A 19,297-nucleotide genomic window follows, 5' to 3' on the forward strand; every position below is an offset into this window, starting at 1 on the left:
CTTGGATGGAGGCACCGCTGTCTTCTGGAACAGTTGCCATGGTGACGGCACGCACCGATCTCGTCGTCTTGGTGCGTAAGAAGAAGCAGAGCAGCACCACAGCAATGGACACCACCAAGCAAGGGAATCTGAGAACAGGTAATTGTCTATTAGGATTCTGTGATGATTATTCGGTCAGGAAGTGCTTTGGGATACGAGTTGTATTTGTTACATGACTGAGCTTGTAACCATAAACACCTCATTGAAGCGGAGAGAAAAGAAGAAAAGTGTCACAGAAATGATATTCGTGGGCAGGACACTACGAATGACGTTTTCCATTGCGTGTTCAGCAGGCAGACTCATGGCTTGGCTTCCATTCATGCATTTTCTGATCCGCTGATCCCCTCACAAGGGTCTCGGGCAGTGGGCGGGGTTAAGCCCTGAACTGGTTGCCAGTCAATCGCAACCATTTGCGCTCACACTCACAACCAGGGACAATTTGGAGTGTTCCATGAACCTGCCACACGTTTTTGGAATGTGGGAGGACACTCGTTGAGACACAGGAAGAACAAGAACATTTTCCCCAACGATGTGAAAAAAGGCATGCTTGCATGCTTCACCGGAAAAGGTGAAGCATGCAAGCTATACACAGAGAGCCCAAAGCTGGGACCCGTACCCTGCACCGCTGTATTGGAAAGGGAATGTACGAACCAGTGGACCACGGGTCGCATTCGGGAGTCACTCAAATACTCAACCATACACGCGCGCGCGCACACACACCTGTCCGTGCGCATGCGTAAAATGAACATTCAAATCGAATTAGTAAACGTTAATTTTATACAATATATCTTACTTTCGATAGCGCTTCCACAACGGCCGCAAAAAAACGCCTTCCATGGTTTCCAGAAATTATCCTCTGCTGGTCGGTGGGGACATACCCCCCCCCCCCCCCCCCACATAGACCCACAACCCTTCAAGTGACGCATTTTCGTCGTTCGGTCAACTTTATTTCGGAGGGGGTGGTTGTGGGGGGGGGGGGGCATATTGATTGGAGTATATTCCCGAAGACAGCGAATACTTTGAGGGGGGTGGGGTATTGGGATTCTGCAGAAAGTTTTCTGCCCAATATGAAATTAAGTTTGCTTTCACCGTGATTCTTTTTGTGTTGCAGGTTCTTCAGCCTCCGGACCCGTTTGGACCAGCAGAGACCAAAAACACCCAGACGAGACTTGGGTCTCAACTATTCCAACGGAGTTGCCCTTTTCAACAAAGCATCTTGAAACGATGAACAAAGTTGGCTTCCATGTTTGGAAGTGTGTGTTTACGAATGTTTTGTTTGTGACTGAAGCAGACAAGAAACGTGTGTTTTATTCAAGCACTTTATTCACGATCGCCAATAAAGCAAAGTAACAAAACGACACTATCTCTTTGTGATGCTCGTCTTCAATTTTAAAGCAAGTTGACTTTGCAAACTCCCTCTCCTGATCTCAGGATGGCATTATGAAGGGAGCGGAGGGGAGAAACTGTTGAGGTTGAGGGCTTATGGGTTAGGTTTGAGTGCTGTCACGAGGTTGAGGGGTGAAGTTTAGAACACAAGAGGCCACTCACTCCACGAGATTCTAACCATCACAGCTCACGCGTATAAAGTAACGTATAATTATATATATATTTTTTCGAAATTTTCGCGGTAGAATAGCCTAATGGTAAAAGAGGACGCGTAGTAGCCAGACGCCGTGAGTTCGAGTCCCACTGTCTGCTACATTTATAAATTGACCAAGAATCAAACCCGGCTTGCCCGGGGGCCACGTCAGGTCTTTATCCATTCGACCACGCAGATGCATTTTGTCAGAATTTGGTTGGTCGTATGTAGATGATCTTACAAATACTTAAAATTCAGTATCTAGTGATAATAATTATATAAATAAAAGTGACTAGACCTACTGTCAATCTATAGCCTAATGGTATACGACTGGGAGTCCTGACAGGTGAACTCAGGTTCGAGACAAGGCATTGGCGCTATGCAGTTTTTTCACATTCACCTTCTTTCTTACTATATATGGAGAAGCGAATGTTGCAACTCTCAGACAATGGCCCAATGGTATACGAATCTGAATCCCCACTGGTGTACGCAGGTTCGACACCCGTTATTGGCGCTATGCACATAATTTTATTTCCCGCTTCACATTCTCCTTCATTCTTACTATACATGTAAAAGTAGCTGATGCAACTGTCAAACAATGGCCCAATGGTATATGAATGCGAGTCCCCACTAGTGAACGCAGTTTTGAGACCCGTTATTGGCGCTATGCACAGTTTTATTTCGCTCCCTTCACGTTCTCCTTCTTTCTTACTATACATATAAAAGGAGTTGATGCAGTTATCAGACAATGGCCCAGTGGTATACGAATGCGACTACTGACCGCTGAACGCATGTTCGAGCCCGGGTCTTCAAGTACACTTTTAAAAAATTTTTCTTCCCGGAAGTGACGTCATCAACGGAAACATATTTAAGCGGCGACAACGAGGCAATCATTCTTTCTCTCTTTCGACAGTCTCCGCTCGCCACACGCTGCTCCTGCTCCGCACGCCTGTCCACAAGATCACGCACAACCCCAACAAGTTGACTTTTTACTCTTTAATAGCCTCTTCATACACTCACATTTCCTCACTTTGAATGGAAAGCAGCACGTTCAACGTGCTCGCACCTGACAAACATGCAAAGCAAAAATGTTTGTTCGAGCATTGCAATTAACGTCTCCTGCGACCTTGCAACAAAAATTGTTTCTCCAACTTCCTAGGAAAGCTACGTTCACCGAGAAGGTAAGTAGATAAAACTAATTTTTTAATTCACAATGAAAGCCGAATTGATCTGCATGTGTGCATACTAATTGTGCCATTTCTGTTTCACAGGTACAAATCTTCAAATCACGTTTAAAATGGGAGACTTGCTGTGTGTTCCAATGTGCAATTTAAATTGTGAACCATTTGGAGCAAGCCCAACTAATTTGTCTCTTTTCTATCCACAGGCTTTGCATCTTCTAAAGAATGGCCAAATTGACAGCAACAAGGTAAAACTGACACATTTGAATACCGGTACATATCTGACTAAATCCCAAATGTGTATTCTCATTTCTGTCTACGCAGGCTCACCTCGACAGAATGACCCTTAAAATGGCTGCCATCCAGTGGAGTTTGGGTCTTCCAAATATTGGGTTGCCCAGCCACACGCTTGGAAGGTTTGAATATTTAAGAGTCAAGAGCGAACGTCACCGTGTCTTTCAGGCCACCGTGCTGTCGAAGAAGCGTCCAGCTCTGCTCTCTTCACAAGTGAAGCTGACTCTTTTATAGAGGTGTACATGTGAGAGTACTCGTAATTGAGCACAGGTGTCAAATCCAGAAATTTGAAAAAGTTTGGTTTAACCACAGGCCCTCCTACTCGGCGCACCTGTGGCTAAAATCAAACGGTGGCGGGGCTTTTTTCTGGCTCTCTCGCACACTGAGACAAATGATCAGATTCGCTGTCTGGCTTTCGCCGACCATGCTGATGATCTGATCATTTGAATCAGGTGTTGCACAAAGGGGGGAGAGTGACCCCAAGACATTTACTCAACATTGCGTTTGTCCCGCTCTCATCCACCAGGTGGTGCTGAAGAACCAGATAACACGTTGTGAAGTCGAGTCGTCCTCAAGGTTTGGGCCTGTCGCAAAATTCCAATCAAAGTCCTGGAACTGTTGGTTGGAGGCGGCGCTGGTGCAGGCCCTCAGGAAACGTGGCGTCACGATGTCATGCACGCCGTCAGGTGACGGAAGCTACAGAAAAAAGCACGGCACATTGAATTTTCAAGCACACTCACCTGCTTTTTCTTTCATTCTGCATGCAGTGCAGCTTCTAGTCAGACCCTCCGCCTGCTGGGCAAAGAGACAAATGCGACAAGCTTGTAGCAGGTCTTCACTGCTGCCTCCATTTTCAACGTTGCCGTTCAAAGGTATGAAAAGGGAGTTGACGGGTCTCGTTTGTGACATTGGCAGGCTTGACCACCTTGGATGAGTCGCTGGACCAGTAGCAGCTTGGCCTGTTGGTGCTGATCATGCTGGCCCAAGTGTTGCAGCAAAAGATTTCAGTGAATCAATCGGTTGAAAAATGAAGAGCTCGTGCGGCAGCAGCTTTGGGTAAAATGGAACTGCATTTTGGTTCGTAATTGGTGCCTACTCACCTGTACTTTGTCATCCAGATGAAGCCGGTGGTGTCTGAGGCAAAATGTGACTCTGAGCCATCTGCTGGTAACAAGGCTCATTTCATTTCAACAAGCATGTTCTCCGCAGAGTTGAAGACAATCTCTTCCCCCCCCCCCCCCTTCAGGCAGCAGTCAACATGATCGGCTTCCTGCACAAAAGACCCAACAACTTGTCTCGCTCGAGGGTAAGTTTCACGCCGAAAACATCTTTGTCTGCACAAGACATTGACTTGCGTGTAACTCACGGATGTCTTTCCTCTCAGGTCAACGCACCTGTCCGACGTTCTTCTCACGAGCCGACCACTTCGCCATCCAGCGACAAGCAGACTGTCATCCAACTTGCAACTTTTTCCTCTGCTTTGTGATTCTGTTCTGCAAAAGAAATAAATCTTGATTACAAAGAACACTTAAACTCTCAACTTCATTCCTAAACACATCACAAAAATATAACTTAAAACTTCCTTTTAAAAATTCATTTTTTTCAAATTTTTATTTTCTAAAATTTTTTTCAAAATTTTTTTCTGGATTTTTTTTTTTCAGGGATTTTTTTTTTCCCCCGGGCAGAAATTTTGAGGAAAGTGGGTGTGGCATAGCTGGAATGGCGGCTCATGATTGGCTGATGGCAGTGGAAGTGGGTGGAGCATGGGAATAACGTGCTGTGATTGGTGGAAACGAGGGCGTGGATATGCACATTAGGTGCGCTCTGATTGGCTGGGTCTTTATGGGGCGTGGATATGCAAATTTGGAGCAATCTGATTGGTCTGATATGGGAAAGCGGGCGTGGTTATGCAAATCAGAGCATTCTAATTGGTTATGCAAATGTGTGCAAATGTAGGCCACACCGTGATTGGTGGATGCCAAATTGGGTGTGGTTTGGGCGAACTTTGCAGAAAAATTTCTAAGTCCCACTTGAGTTTTGAGGTGAGAGCTGCACTTCAATCACACCAGACAGTCTTTTCACTGTTCCCGTCGGTTTCACATGACCCGAAAGCTCAATTCTTGGAGTTTCGAGTCATGTGGAGACCAACGGGACAGCAGTGTTACACTTGTGGCCATACAAGTGACTGATGTGCAACTCTCTCCTCAAGACTTAAGTCTTTGAGAAGTCTTCCGCTGCAGTGACCACTCAGCATGAAAGGCTTTGAGTGAGTTGAGGATGGACTTAGTCATGGAAGGCAGAGACTCGAATTCAAGTTCAACAATTTATTATACACAAAGGCAAACAGGACAATGTGAAAGCATTTTACCAGTCACTGTTTGCGTGGGCCAGTTCAAGTTGCACACACACACAAACACTGACGACAGGCCCAAGATGGGAGCAGCCTAAGTCTTGCATGTGCTTGACCAGCTCATGTGTGATGACACACTAAGGGGCACATGAGCACGTCTGACTTCTCTCACTGAGACAAAAACTAAGTGCCGTGTACTCCACAACATCATGATCACACTCTTCTGGTCAAGTTTTTAAATGACATTGAAGTGGGCCAAGTTAGTCATATACATATTATATGCGCACCTACACAACATTTTAAACTAACTTGGGCTACCTCAATGTTAAAAACATATTCCAGAAGTGCTTGATGATGTCATGTGTAGTTGACAATGTTGTGCAGTACACGACGCAGAAGTTTAAGTTGAGTGAGAGACAGGCGGGCGTACTCACCTCCACCTTGTGGTGCGACGTGACATCAGACATCAGCTCTCCAAGCACACAACAAGGCTCAATACTCACATGTGTTCATATGCAGGTTGGGCTCCCTTCAGCATGTCCTCCGAGTCTGTCGGCTGCATCTTTGGCCCAGTCGCCTCTTCGATCTAGTCAGACAGAAAGAAAAACAAAAGTGGGAAGTCATACTCTTCTGTACCCCCCACCCACAAATAAAAGTTTTTTTTGGTCGGTTTTTGTTATGATTTGTGTTATTCTTCACAGAATAAGTGGCAGACCTTTACTTCTAACACGTCCATTTCCAAATCTGCCCGCTCGCGGCTTTCTCTCCACACCTCATGTACATTGAGCAACCTCCTTTCAATCAACTGCTCAACTATTGAAAAGACTGAACGTCGTTCAACCGTCCACTAAAGTTCCCGTCAATTGGAGACAGCAACACTGCCTCCTCCTCGCGGACGAAAACGGGATCTCAAAATCATGAGAAATGCTCACGCCACACCGAGAAACACGCGAAAATCCTGAATGGATTTGGGGACTCGAAAACACGTGTGAAAATGACGAGTATATTTGTGGACATTATCAACACGTATTTTATGTAATTGAGTATTTATTTGATGAAACCCACAAATCTATTTCGAAAAACAATTGCAAAAAAGTCACGGATGCATTTGTGGGAATAGTTTGCAGACAAATCTGCCTTCATTTGTGAACTGGCCACCGTAGTTGTGTTTTTACGATAACTTCCATGACTTATGTAACCAGGTGAACCATACTTAGACTTTTGTAGTGAAGGCTGCCTTGTTTAACAAATGTAGCACTGTCACTTTAAGAGCCACGCTAGATGAAAACACGCGGGAACATATAGAGCGTGTGGGAATCAGACCAGGAAGCGAAGTAAGGGTGACATGCACGTGAAGGAGGGTAGTCGTTGAACTGTGCCTACTGCTTGTCCCAACTTGATACACCCATGATCGTCGTTGTAACACTGGCGATATTCAGAGCAAAATATCGTGTTTTGGAGTTTGAAATCTGCCGCTAGTGAGTCGTGTGAACAGCTGTATAGCGTAAGTGTTTTCTCAATGTTACAAGATGTAAATATGTTTTTTTGACTGTGAAATGATATGAACTGTGTGTCTGTTCTTTAGAGGGGAGATCATTTGTGTTTTTCCACGTGTTTTGTATACACCCAACATGCCGGAAAGTGTCGAGTAAGTGTGTCCTCTCATCACATTGGATTGTAATGATTGCACTTTTAAGTTTCATGGATTGTTGGGGCTTGGAAATAATGTATTTTTATTTCTCTTTCCTTATCAAGCAAGCCACTGCTGTTGTTTATTATGGTGAAATTTTCCTTAATCTGTTAGATAATTTTCTTTGATCTCTTAGATCCCGTTTCCAACTCTTTTAAAATTCAGTTAACATCTCAGTCTTTCATCTTAATGCTGAACAATTTTTCATTGTTCAGTCGGGAATAAAGCCCATCTAAAAATTATTTTGTGTCCAGTCCAGTCTTTCCAAAGACCCGGCTACACTTAGTAACAATCAACAAATTAGAGGAGCGACGTGTGGTCATGATGCTCCGAAATTGTCTGCGTCATTACATTTGCATATAGTTCGTTAAAAGGTTAAAACTACTCACTGTGAGTCCGGCTTGTTGTCCGCCGAAAAACTTGCTCGCTGAACCGAATGTGGTACGCTTCTTGTTATTGTCCCTGTTCTTCTTCTTGGTAGATTGAATCTCCATGGTCTATATCGCCCTCTGCTGTCCAGGAGGCCACAAAGGCATTTGGCAAGAAATCAGAATCGGAATCAAATTCACCGTATTGGTCAAGAATGCAAAACCACAAAAGGAATTTACCCCCCACCCCCTTCCATTTACGACTCGTCCAGAGGAACATAAACAGAACAACAAAGACCAATATCTCACCCCCCCCCCCCCCCCCTGACAAAGATACCCAGAGAGTTGTATTTTTTTGGTGGGACGACACTTGTAAAGTTGAGGGCCAGTTCAGTCGCAGGTTTGTCATTCCTATTGTACACCAGTAGACGGCGCCCTTACGTTTCGTGAAGACTTTTTGTTGTGTTGTTGTTTGGTTTGTTTTGAAGCGTAAACACTTTCGACGACGGGCGCGAGCCTCCCGCGAGTTTGCGGTCGAATTTTACAATGATTCTTCCTGCTGTTAGCTGACATTGGAAAATCGAAATCGGGTTGATTGTTTCCTCTTGCCAATGGCGAGCCTTCTGCTGGAATTTGAGATTGAAATGTTTGTGAGACTGTCCGGCTGTGACGGGCTGCTCCTGGTGGTGCAGCGGCTGGGAATTGACCGCATTGTGCTGCAGTTCATGCGGGTGTACTCGGAGCAAGGAGGCTACGACACGACCGGCGAGGCTACGACATGACCAGTTCCGAACACCCCCCTCCCTTCCAGCAGCTCAACACCACAACGACATTTTGAGTATATTCAGAAAAAGATAGCCTGCGGTCATTTTATACAATACATCAGCGCTTTCATAACGGCTGTCATCAAGCGGTTGGCAGAATTTTGGCAAATGATCCTGTGCCGGATGGTCAGGACGTCGCCCCCCGCCCGCCGACATAGAAGCCTCCTGTTGAGGCAATGTCGTCGTTGGGTAAACTTTGTTCTGAAAGTGGTTGAAGCGTATTGATTGGGACATATTCCGCAAGACAGTGAGAGGGATATCGGGGCCCTCAGAAAGTCATCCGATGTTTCCTCCTCAATCTGAAACGAAGTTTGATTTCACCGTGATCCTTTGGGTGTTGCAGGTACTTCAGTCCCGTTGGGACCAGCAGTGACCACCCCGCAACCATCCAGACGAGACTTGCGTCTCGACTGTTCCAGCGGAGTTGCCCTTGTCAACAAAGCTTGAAACAATGAATAAAGTTGTCTTACACGTTCGGAAGTGTGCGGAGGGATGTTTTATTTGCACTTTATTCACGATCACCAACAATGCAAAATGACTATCTCTTTGTGATAATCGTCTTCAATCTCAAACGAAGTTGGCTTTGTAAATCTCAGGATGGCATGATGAAGGCATGCAGTGGTTGAGAATACTGGCGGGGTCGAGGATGAGGTTTGAGTGCCTCACGTCGCCTCAAGGCAAGACAAAGCCCATCTCAGAAGTGAGCATTCCACGAGAGACGCCAACCGTCTGACCAATTGTTCATTCTTGTGATCAACCGCCTGTGATTACAAATTTTAAAAATCGAAATTTCCGTTCACCAATGGCCTCATCTCATGAAAAAAGACAGCGCGTGCTAGTCCTGTGAACCGAGTTCGAGCCCCACCATCTGCTCCATTTATAAATTTAGCAAAAATCGAACCCGGGTTTCCCGTCACGTCGTCCAAGGGCGAAGTTCGGACCAGAAGCGGATACTCCACGAGATGCACCCGCTCATGAATCGTTCCAGTTGAGGTCAGGTGCCTATCATAATATATAATTTTTTGAAAATTTCGCGGCAGAATGACCTAATGGTAAAAGAGGACGCGTCGTCGTCAGGCGACGCAAGTTCGAGCCCCACTGTCTGCTACATTTATAAATTGAGCAAGAATCGAATCCGGCTTGCCCGGGGGCCACGTCAGGTCTTTATCTATTCGAACACGCAGATGGCTTTGGTCAGAATTTGGTTGGTCGTATTTAGATGATCTTATGAATACCACAAGGGTTCAGTTGCTCGTGATAATAATTATATAAGTAAAAGTGACTTTTGTTACTGTCAGTCTATAGCCTAATGGTAAACCCCTGGGAGTCCCGACAGGTGAACCCAGGTTCGAGACCCGGTGTTTGCCCTAAGCGAATGGTCCTCTCCCACTGCACATTCACTTTCTTTCTTAGTGTACAGGTAAAAGCAAATGAGGCAACTGTCAGACAATGGCTCAATGGTATACGAATTGGAGTCCCGACCGGAGAACTCCGGTTGTTTAACCTTAGCAAATAGTTTTTTTCTCCCTACACGGTCACCTTCTTTCTAAATATACATGTACAAGCTATTGATGTGACAGTCAGACAATGGCTCAATGGTATGCGAATTGGAGTGCCGACTGGAGAACTCCGCTTCGAGACCCGTTATTTAACCTAAGCAGTTTTCTACCTAAACATTCTCCTTCTTTCTTACTACTCATGTAAAAGGGGTTGAGGAAACTGTCAGACAATGGCTCAATGGTGTACGAATTGGAATCCCGACTGGAGAACTCCGGTTCGAGTCCGGGTTTTCGCTTGCTATTTTAATTTTTTTTTCTTCCCGGAACTGACGTCATCAACGGAAACATATTTAAGCGGCGACACCGAGGCAATCATTCTTTCTCTCTTTCGACAGCCACCGCTCGGCCACACGCTGCTCCTGCTCCGCACGCCTGTCCACAAGATCACGCAGAACCCCAACAAGCTGACTTTTTACTCTTTAATAGCCTCTTAAAACACTCTCATTTCCTCACTTTGAATGGAAAGCAGCACGTTCAACGTGCTCGCACCTGACAAACATGCAAAGTAAAAATGTTTGTTCGAGCATTGTAATTAACGTCTCCTGCGACCTTGCAACAAACTTTTTCTCCAACTTCTTAGGAAAGCTACATTCGCCGCGAGTGTAAGTAGACTCCTTTCTAAACTCACAATTAAACCGAATATGCATGTGTGCATACTAATTGTGCCATTTCTGTTCACAGGTACAATTCTTCAAATCGCGTATAAAATGGGACACTTGTGTGTTTCAATGTGGAATTTGAAATGTGAACCATTTAGAGCAAGCCCAACTAATTTGTCTCTTTTCTATCCACAGGCTTTGCATCTTCTTCAGAATGGCCAAATTGACAGCAACAAGGTAAAACTGACGCATTTGAATACATATCACACTAAATCTCAAATGTGTCGATTCTCATTTCTGTCTACGCAGGCCCACCTCGACAGAATGACCCTTAAAATGGCTGCCATCCTGTGGGGTTTGGGTCTTCCAAATATGGGGTTGCCCAGCCACACTCTTGGAAGGTTTGAATATTTAAGAGTCAAGATCTAACGTTACCGTGTCTTTCAGGGCACCGTGCTGTCGAAGAAGCGTCCCGCTCTGCTCTCTTCACAAGTGAAGCCGACTCTTTTTATAGAGGTGCACATGTGTGTGTACTCATAATTACATCAGCACATGATTGAGCGCAGGTGTCAAATCCAGAAATTTGAAAAAGTTTGGTTTAACCACAGGACCTCCTACTCGACCAGCTCTTGAGAGCTGGTTAAGTCGGCGCACCTGTGGCTAAAATCAAACGGTGGCGGGGCTCTTTTCCGGCTCTCACACACTGAGACAAATGATCAGATTCGCTGTCTGGCTTTCGCCGACCATGCTGATGATCTGATCATTTGAATCAGGTGTTGCAGCAGGGGGGGGAAACGGGCGGGAGAGTGACCCCAAGACATTTACTCAGCATTGCGTTTGTCCCGCTCTCATCCACCAGGTGGTGCTGAAGAACCAGATAACACGTTGTGAAGTCGAGTCGTCCTCAAGGTTTGGGCCTGTCGCAAAATTCCAATCAAAGTCCTGGAACTGTTGGTTGGAGGCGGCGCTGGTGCAGGCCCTCAGGAAACGTGGCGTCACGATGTCATGCACGCCGTCAGGTGACGGAAGCTACAGAAAAAAGCACGGCACATTGAATTTTCAAGCACACTCACCTGCTTTTTCTTTCATTCTGCAAGCAGTGCAGCTTCTAGTCAGACCCTCCGCCTGCTGGGCAAAGAGACAAATGCGACAAGCTTGTAGCAGGTCTTCACTGCTGCCTCCATTTTCAACGTTGCCGTTCAAAGGTATGAAAAAGGAGTTGACGGGTCTCGTTTGTGACATTGGCAGGCTTGACCACCTTGGATGAGTCGCTTGGCCTGTTGGTGCTGATCATGCTGGCTTAAGTGTTGCAGCAAAAGAGTCCAGTGAATCAATCAGTTGAAAAATGAAGAGCTCGTGCGGCAGCAGCTTCGGGTAAAATGGAACTGCATTTTGGTTCGTAATTGGTGCCTACTCACCTGTACTTTGTCATCCAGATGAAGCCGGTGGTGTCTGAGGCGAAATGTGACTGAGCCATCTGCTGGTAAGAAAGCTCATTTCATTTCAACAAGCATGTTCTCCGCAGAGTTGAAGACAATCTCTTCCCCCCCCCCCCCCCCTTCAGGCAGCAGTGAACATGATCGGCTTCCCGCACAAAAGACCCAACAACTTGTCTCGCTCGAGGGTAAGTTTCACGCCGAAAACATCTTTGTCTGCACAAGACATTGACTTGCGTGTAACTCACGGATGTCTTTCCTCTCAGGTCAACGCACCTGTCCGACGTTCTTCTCACGAGCCGACCACTTCGCCATCCAGCGACAAGCAGACTGTCATCCAACTTGCAACTTTTTCCTCTGCTTTGTGATTGTCTGTTCTGCAAAAGAAATAAATCTTGATTACAAAGAACACTTAAACTCTCAACTTCATTCCTAAACACATCACAAAAATATAACTTAAAACTTCCTTTTAAAAATTCTTTTTTTTCAAATTTTTATTTTCTAAAATTTTTTTTCAAAATTTTTTTCTGGATTTTTTTTTCAGGGATTTTTTTTCCCCCGGCAGAAATTTTGGGGAAAGTGGGTGTGGCATAGCCGGAATGGCGGCGGAAGTGGGTGGAGCATGGGAATAACGTGCTGTGATTGGTGGAAACGAGGGTGTGGATATGCAAATGAGGGCAGCGCCATGATTGGTGGATGCCAAATTGGGTGTGGTTTGGGCGAGCTTTGCAGAAAATTTTCTAAGTCCCACTTGAGTTTTGAGGTGAGAGCTGCACTTAGGTCACACCAGACAGTCTTTTCACTGTTCCCATCGATTTCACATGACCCAAAAGCTCAATTCTTGGAGTTTCGAGTCATGTGGAGACTAACGGGACAGCAGTGTTACACTTGTGGCCATACGAGTGACTGATGTGCAACTCTCTCCTCAAGACTTGAGTCTTCCGCTGCAGTGACCACTCAGCATGAAAGGCTTTGAGTGAGTCGAGGATGGACTTAGTCATGGAAGGCAGAGACTCGAATTCAAGTTCAACAATTTATTATACACAAAGGCAAACAGGACAATGTGAAAGCATTTACCAGTCACTGTTTGCGTGGGCCAGTTCAAGTTGCACACACACAAACACTGACAACAGGCCCAAGATGGGAGCAGCCTAAGTCTCGCATGTGCTTGACCAGCTCATGTGTGATGACACACCAAGGGGGACATGAGCACGTCTGTCTTCTCTCACTTCTGGTCAAGTTTTTAAATGACATTGAAGTGGGCCAAGTAAGTTTTAGATATATATGTATACATATGCATGCACATTTTTAAAATGACTTGGGCCACTTCGATGTTAAAAACATATTCCAGAATGCTTGACGATATGATGCTCGGGTTGTCTCTGTGTGGTTCACAGTGTTGTGCAGTACACGGAGCAGAAGTTTAAGTTGAGTGAGAGACAGGCGGGTGCACTCACCTCCATCTTGAGGGGCGACGTGACATCAGACATGAGCTCTTCAAGCACACAACAAGGCTCAATACTCACATGTGTTCAAATGCAGGTTGGGCTCCCTTCCGCATGTCCCCCGAGTCTGTCGGCTGCACCTTTGGCCCAGTAGCCACTTCAATCTGGTCAGGCAGAAAGAAAAACAAATGTGGTAAGTCATCCTCTTCTATCCATAAAAAAAGATTTGAGTGACAGAATTTGAGTCATTATTCAGAATCAGAATCATCTTTATTGGCCAAGTATGTAAAACACACAAGGAATTTGTCTCCGGTATAACACGCTGCTGCATTAGTATCCTCGTAAACAAGGACATGACATTCATAGAATAAAGTGGCAGACCTTCAATTTTAACACGTCCATTTCCAACCCGACAACACAAATATACTCGTTGTTCTCACGAGTATATTTGTGGCAATTATCAACACATATTTAGAATTCAGGATTTAGTTTGTGAAAACCACAAATATCTTTCGAAAAACAGGTGAAAAAAAGTCACGGATGAATTTGTGTGAATAGTTTTGAGACAAATCTGCCCCTGATGTGAAGCCAAATCCACTGGTTGACAGCAGCTTTGGTGTGGAAAACATACAAGATAACATTCAAGCCAAACGCTCTCCTCGATTGCCTTTTGATTGACAGCTGAGTGCTATTTGTCGGCGGCGTGCTCGCGAACTGGCCCCTTTGTTCATGTTTTTACGATCAACTGCCAGCGACTTAGTAACAACGACCAAATTAGGGGAGCAACGTGTCATAATTATGTTCCTCAATTGTCTAAATACACACAGTTAAACAGCGAAGTCAGTTTAAAATGTTAAAATTACTCACTGAGAACACGGCTCGCGGACAGCGGAAATACTTGCTCATTAAACCAGATGTGCTCCCGTTCTTGTGCTTGTTCTTATTCTTCTTCTCGATGCATTGAATTTCCTTGGTCCATATCGCCCCCTACTGTACAGGACATCACAAAGGCATTTTCCAACCATCCATCCATCCATCCATTTTCTGAACCGCTTGATCCTCACTAGGGTCGCGGGGGGTGCTGGAGCCTATCCCAGCTGTCTTCGGGCAGTAGGCGGGAGACAGCCTGAATCAATTGCCAGCCAATCGCAGGGCACACAGAGACAAACAACCATCCACGCTCACAATCACACCTAGGGACAATTTTAGAGAGTTCAATCCGCCTGCCACGCATGTTTTTGGAATGTGGGAGGAAACCGGAGTACCCGGAGAAAACCCACGCAGGCCCGGGGAGAACATGCAAACTCCACACAGGGAGGCCGGAGCTGGAATTGAACCTCTGCACTGTGAAGTCGACGTGCTAACCACTGGACTACCGGGCCGCCCCATTTTCCAACCAATTAGAATAAAATTTGCAGTATTGGCCAAGTATGCAAAAAGACGAAGGGAATTGACTTCCCCAGTTATGACGCGTTCAGAGGAACGTAAACATAACTTAGATGAACATGGGGGGAAGGGGGGCAGAACGGTTCGCCGAGATCTTCGAAAGAAAAATAGTAGAACCCATGCCCTTTATTTGTGAATAGATAGAATGCTTCTTTCGTGGATGTTATCACAACATTGAAGTCTTTTAAATTTTATTTAAATAAATTAAAAATACAAACATTGACACACACAAGTGATATTGCACATGAAAGAATAAATACAAATGAACTGAAGTGCTTTGTTGTGTTTGGACCAAAACATCCCTCCAAAAAAAAAAAACAATGACTTGGGTCATTGAAGTTGTAATTAATCAAATCAAATTCATTCAAATACAAAATATGTTGAAACATCACCACTAATAATTCTTAGTCTGCTACGTTCAAAATTATTTCACTCATCAATTAAATTAAGTATTTTTAAACAGTTCTTCTGAAACTTGCACAGTATAATTTAAAAAAAAGGCTATTTTACTGAGATTTAGTGACAGTCTTTCTGAGAATTATTTTTAGAATTATTTTAGTCCGCCATAGTAATGAACTGTTTTTAGGAATTTAAACAGTCAACAGTCACCCAATTGATTTCTTGCCACCTGTAACTGCAATATAAACGATCAATATGACCAAACGTGTGACACATTTGAACGGTGTCCTATTTGTCTTTGGTCATACGTGCAACAGAAAGCAAACAAAATGCCCAAGATGACCTCCCTTAAGACTTTTTCAACATTTACAAACATCGAGAAATAATGAAAATACAATTATCCAGGAAACACTTCAGTGAGCATGTGAATGCTCGCTCTGACTCTTTTTCTTATTGCTGAGCGATGAGTGATAAATCGTTTGCATATCACTTTACTGTCTCGTATGTGTGTGTGTGTGTGTGTGCGCGCGCGCATTTGGGGGGGGGGGGAGCGGGGGGATCTGTGGAGATGGTTGCTGTGGTGTTCACACGGTGAGGGGCACCAAGCCGGCCGTTGAGGCGGCAGGAGGGACCGTGATGGCATTGAGGGTCCCTGGATCTAGCCTGCTGGTCCCTCTGCTGCAAAAACAAAAGAATCAAATTTTTAAAAATATACAAAATTAGGTTACGGCGTAAGGAAAGTACTCAACTCACAAGGAAACTCACCCTTTGTCCAAATAGGTGAGATGCAATGACTGCGAGTAGGCGCTACTGTTAGCATTGAGGATGTTGCCGTTGTCCAGAGTATAAGTCTTCTTGGCGTGCTGTTCCTTAGCCAGGTTCCTGCACGCTGCCAGTTTGGCCTCCAGAACCTGCCGACACATGAGGCTCATGATGAGCAGTGGCAAAAATCAGATGAGTGGTTTTTTTTTTTTTTTTTTTTTGGAAAGCATGACTCACCCCGACTTTCCTCAGTAGATCGCTGACGATGTTGAGAGCTGATATCCGCGCTGAGGGAGTCAGCGGTGAGTTGCTCGTGGAAAGTCCTGCAAAAAAAAAAAAGTTGTGTGCCAATACTTATGTCCATATGGAGCAAAACATGCAAGGCCGCACTGACCTGCCACGTTACCAATGAGCGTGACGTCCAGACTTTTGCTAAGAGGCAACGCGGGACTGCAGAGTGACGCCGAGTCCATCTTGACGTCGTCGTGGGTGGGCGAGTTGGAGCCCGACGTCCGGCTCACGTCCGCCTGACGCTCCCGCACGGCCAGTTCCTGACGCAAATCTGATGAAAGAAATGTTTGTTAATTAGTCAGAGGTGAAAATGAATGACTTCAGTCAAGGTGTCACCTCTGGCTTCATCCTTGAGTCTCTGAACGGACTCGAGAAGCGACTCCTTCTCGTCCAGCTCACTCTCCAGGAAGGCGTTCCTCTCGATGGCCTGGTTCAGACGTTGCTCAAAGTTCTCTAGAGAAACGATGGTCGCTCTGTGGGGGGCCATAGCAAAAACCCAATGTGGTCAGAAGAAAAATGCCACACTGACGGAACAGCGCCGGCAAAATGTCTCCAGACCTCTTGGCTCGTTCCAGGTCATCGTTGGACTGTTCCAGTTCTCGCACGTATTTGTGGAGCTGCTCCTTGATGCTGCGCGTCTGCACCAGGTCGTCCTCCAGAACAGAGATCTGCTTGTAACTCTGGGAGTACTGCTGCTCCAGCCTTTCCTGTCGCGGCACACAAAAACATTTCGCTATCCTCTTACATTTTTCATGCCTTCCTCATTGTCCTCAGTTGTGACCTACATTTATACCTTTAAACGGTGGGCCAAAAGTTGCTATTTACTCACAACCTATGTCTGAGGTGGACGGTGCAACACAAGTAGCTTTAGCAAAGAAAGAATGAAAGGATCCTAAGGTGATTACAAACATGTCAGAAGGAGGGAAAAAAGGAAATTATGTTTGGGCAAAGGGAGGAAGGGGGTAAGGATTTGTTCATAAAAAGCAGGTCAGAGTGATGGCATGACCAATATTTGGGTTTACGTTTTACCTTGAGCGTCTCCACATCATTCTTCAGCCTGAGGTTGTCCGACTGGAGGTCCTTGAGGCGATGCTCGGCCTGGCCTAGCTGCGCTTCCAACTCAGCCTCCAGCTCCCTGCTGCCCTCCTGAAACTCCAATAGCTCATCGTGAGCCTCCTGGTAGCTGCCAGACGATAGTAGAGAGCACATATGCGGACAGAGACGGAGAAAGATGTCACGCTAAATGTGACTGTAACGTCAAGAAAATGAAAGCACGCTTTCCTTCCCAGCTGGCAAGAACTCAGAAAAACTCCACAATCGACAGTCAAAAGCTATAATATAGGTTAAACCTCACAACAAACACGAAGTGCCACATACTTTGCCTTGTACTTGACGTAGAGAGCTTTCCAAAAGTTGATTTCCTCATCCTTGGAGGAGAATTTAGGTATCTTGTCCGCTTCCATCAAATCTAAGCAGGAAGGAATGTTCATTTATTTTTTTTAAAGATGGTCTCAGCTGGTTAAAAGTGATGTAAAAACCTGAATACAGTAATCATTGATTTCAAAACCTGACATATGAAGAGGGGATGTGAAAACAACTTTGCATCACTACGTATAGCCTGCTGAGCTACATACATGGTGTATTGTCCACTGATTTTAAGTCAAATAGGGCTTTTAAACGTGAAAGCTCGTGTAGCCGATGTGATTTGTCATCTTCTAGCACGTAAACATCAAATCTATGCTTTATGTGGATGCCTGGACGACTGACCTGATGTAGATTTCTAGCTCAGACGACGATTATTTTTTTAAGTCAAATAGGGAAATGTAAACAAAAAATAAGCAAACAGCCACCTTAAAACATTACTGAGGAATAATAGATATAAAATAATAGAAAAGACAGTAGGATTATCGACATAAATAAAGACGGAGGCAAAATGTCAAACATGGCTGAGCTCGTAAAAATACACTCATCCGTGTTGTTTAAACATTCGCACTTTTACTTCGATCTAAAAAAAGACAGTTGAAAGGTTACCTGCTGAACATCACCATATGAATATAATGATTTTTCATCTAAATGAGATGTTTATCGGTACATTTAGCTCGAAGCTTGAGAAGATGCTTCTTCCTTGTCGTGTTAAACGGCGGCCGACGAGGTACATAGCGGTATATTAGCGCCCCCACTGGACATGTTGTATAAGCACCCTACTCTTGGATAAGAAGTGTGAAGGGACTAATATCAGTTACACTATCAAAAGGAAAAGCTTGGAGTTATATAACGCATTGTTTTTGTGCTTTAATAAAATACAACAATTAATTGTTCATCTGAGCCTTGATACAGTGCTATGTCTTAGTCAAATAAGCACGAAACTTAGTCGTGACGCAAAAGAACGTAAACGGTCGTCATTACGTCATCTTTTTTTAAGTGTAAATGCTTTATTGAACAAATTGCAGATACAACAGCAGTGCATCGTGTACAAGTCATATCAAATTTAGAACAAACATAAAATGCAAGGGTGGTACAACACATTACAAAAAAAAAATTCAGAGTGGGTTTCGGTCAGTAATAGTTTGCAAATTTCACGTGAAGTTATAAAATATGCATCACTACAGCCGCCAAGGAAATTGTTCAGCAAAAAAAAGATGAAGCAAAGCACATCATGGTCGAGAATCCCTGTAGGCAGAGACAAAAAAGGTCCAACCACGTTGCCTCGGTATGGTGATGCAATGCGGCCCTTGACTACCGCAGAGACCTTGAGGAGACCAGGCAAGTCAAGGGAAGCCGTGAAACAATAGAAAAGTCAATTGAATCGGATAAAGTGACGCTCAATGAAATGGGTTTCGAGAGACATTTGAGGAATGAAGTTTCTTTAAAAAAGTCGAGCTAGCCAGGAGTCGAACCTAGAATCTTCTGATCCGTAGTCAGACGCGTTATCCATTGCGCCACTAGCCCCTTCCATGAATCGGTTGAAACAATGTTTTTATAGTCAATATCAACAGCACTTCATGCACATTTTACGTTTGTCTCAGTCTAAATCC

The 19,297-nt window shown here is 44.8% G+C and overlaps 2 protein-coding genes, 3 long non-coding RNA genes and 1 other non-coding gene across 50 annotated transcripts; 3 read left to right on the forward strand and 3 right to left on the reverse strand.

Moving 5' to 3' along the window:
* Positions 1–2,599: 2,599 nt before the first annotated feature.
* Positions 2,600–14,473, reverse strand: LOC147189938 (uncharacterized). 43 transcript variants are annotated; one of them, XR_015103928.1, is made up of 6 exons: positions 14,232–14,444; positions 13,446–13,528; positions 12,196–12,296; positions 11,902–11,960; positions 11,742–11,782; positions 2,600–3,888 (listed from the first exon to the last, which is right to left on the reverse strand). XR_015103928.1 is itself a non-coding variant. In XM_086138093.1 (6 exons), exons 1-6 carry the CDS (start codon positions 7,625–7,627, stop codon positions 3,869–3,871), a joined length of 417 nt encoding a protein of 138 aa, XP_085994219.1. In that variant the 3' UTR covers positions 2,600–3,868. The 43 variants fall into 43 exon arrangements, 16 of the variants coding, with proteins under 16 accessions (XP_085994219.1, XP_085994216.1, XP_085994217.1 ...); XR_015103927.1 differs by having other exon boundaries at positions 2,600–3,885; positions 14,232–14,443; XR_015103942.1 differs by lacking the exons at positions 11,742–11,782; positions 11,902–11,960; positions 12,196–12,296; positions 13,446–13,528; positions 14,232–14,444 and adding exons at positions 4,194–4,363; positions 4,488–4,581; positions 5,947–6,029; positions 7,523–7,642; positions 7,943–8,671 and having other exon boundaries at positions 2,600–4,070.
* LOC147189939 (uncharacterized) lies at positions 2,654–4,620 on the forward strand. 2 transcript variants are annotated; one of them, XR_015103943.1, is made up of 8 exons: positions 2,654–2,799; positions 3,006–3,047; positions 3,124–3,215; positions 3,620–3,924; positions 4,009–4,149; positions 4,212–4,260; positions 4,340–4,399; positions 4,478–4,620. It is a non-coding gene; the product is annotated as an uncharacterized LOC147189939 (long non-coding RNA). The 2 variants fall into 2 exon arrangements; XR_015103944.1 differs by lacking the exons at positions 2,654–2,799; positions 3,006–3,047; positions 3,124–3,215 and having other exon boundaries at positions 3,631–3,779; positions 3,861–3,924.
* LOC147189940 (uncharacterized) lies at positions 6,640–8,800 on the forward strand. Its single transcript, XR_015103947.1, has 3 exons — positions 6,640–6,947; positions 7,029–7,901; positions 8,669–8,800. It is a non-coding gene; the product is annotated as an uncharacterized LOC147189940 (long non-coding RNA).
* Positions 10,340–12,330, forward strand: LOC147189941 (uncharacterized). 2 transcript variants are annotated; one of them, XR_015103946.1, is made up of 9 exons: positions 10,340–10,486; positions 10,566–10,720; positions 10,793–10,999; positions 11,343–11,502; positions 11,584–11,647; positions 11,732–11,857; positions 11,920–11,966; positions 12,048–12,107; positions 12,186–12,330. It is a non-coding gene; the product is annotated as an uncharacterized LOC147189941 (long non-coding RNA). The 2 variants fall into 2 exon arrangements; XR_015103945.1 differs by lacking the exon at positions 10,340–10,486 and having other exon boundaries at positions 10,572–10,720; positions 10,793–10,884.
* Positions 14,474–14,984: 511 nt separating the features above from the next.
* On the reverse strand, positions 14,985–18,416 carry LOC147189942 (nuclear distribution protein nudE-like 1-B). Its single transcript, XM_086099466.1, has 9 exons — positions 18,294–18,416; positions 17,640–17,730; positions 17,292–17,445; positions 16,821–16,969; positions 16,599–16,735; positions 16,366–16,533; positions 16,209–16,294; positions 15,975–16,120; positions 14,985–15,887 (listed from the first exon to the last, which is right to left on the reverse strand). Exons 2-9 carry the CDS (start codon positions 17,723–17,725, stop codon positions 15,794–15,796), a joined length of 1,020 nt encoding a protein of 339 aa, XP_085955592.1. The 5' UTR covers positions 17,726–17,730; positions 18,294–18,416; the 3' UTR covers positions 14,985–15,793.
* Positions 18,417–19,138: 722 nt separating this feature from the next.
* On the reverse strand, positions 19,139–19,211 carry trnar-acg (transfer RNA arginine (anticodon ACG)). The gene has a single exon. It is a non-coding gene; the product is annotated as a tRNA-Arg (tRNA).
* Between the last annotated feature and the right edge of the window lie 86 nt (positions 19,212–19,297).

This window comes from Hippocampus guttulatus, chromosome 19 (assembly GCF_054856545.1).
Source record: "Hippocampus guttulatus isolate MCC_2025c chromosome 19, RoL_Hgut_1.0, whole genome shotgun sequence".
Lineage (NCBI taxonomy): Eukaryota > Metazoa > Chordata > Actinopteri > Syngnathiformes > Syngnathidae > Hippocampus > Hippocampus guttulatus.

Coding starts and splice junctions, on each gene's coding strand:
- LOC147189938 (XM_086138085.1), bottom strand. CDS start 7,627: ATGGAGATTCAATCTACCAAGAAGAAGAACAGGGACAATAACAAGAAG. Junction 4,587..5,946: donor CAACCTGCATATGAACACAT/GTGAGTATTGAG, acceptor TTTCTTTTGCAG/AACAGAATCACAAAGCAGAG. Junction 3,790..4,193: donor ATCTGGATGACAAAGTACAG/GTGAGTAGGCAC, acceptor TTTTTTCTGTAG/CTTCCGTCACCTGACGGCGT.
- LOC147189942 (XM_086099466.1), bottom strand. CDS start 17,725: ATGGAAGCGGACAAGATACCTAAATTCTCCTCCAAGGATGAGGAAATC. Junction 16,970..17,291: donor ATGATGTGGAGACGCTCAAG/GTAAAACGTAAA, acceptor GTGCCGCGACAG/GAAAGGCTGGAGCAGCAGTA. Junction 16,295..16,365: donor GCTCATTGGTAACGTGGCAG/GTCAGTGCGGCC, acceptor TTTTTTTTGCAG/GACTTTCCACGAGCAACTCA.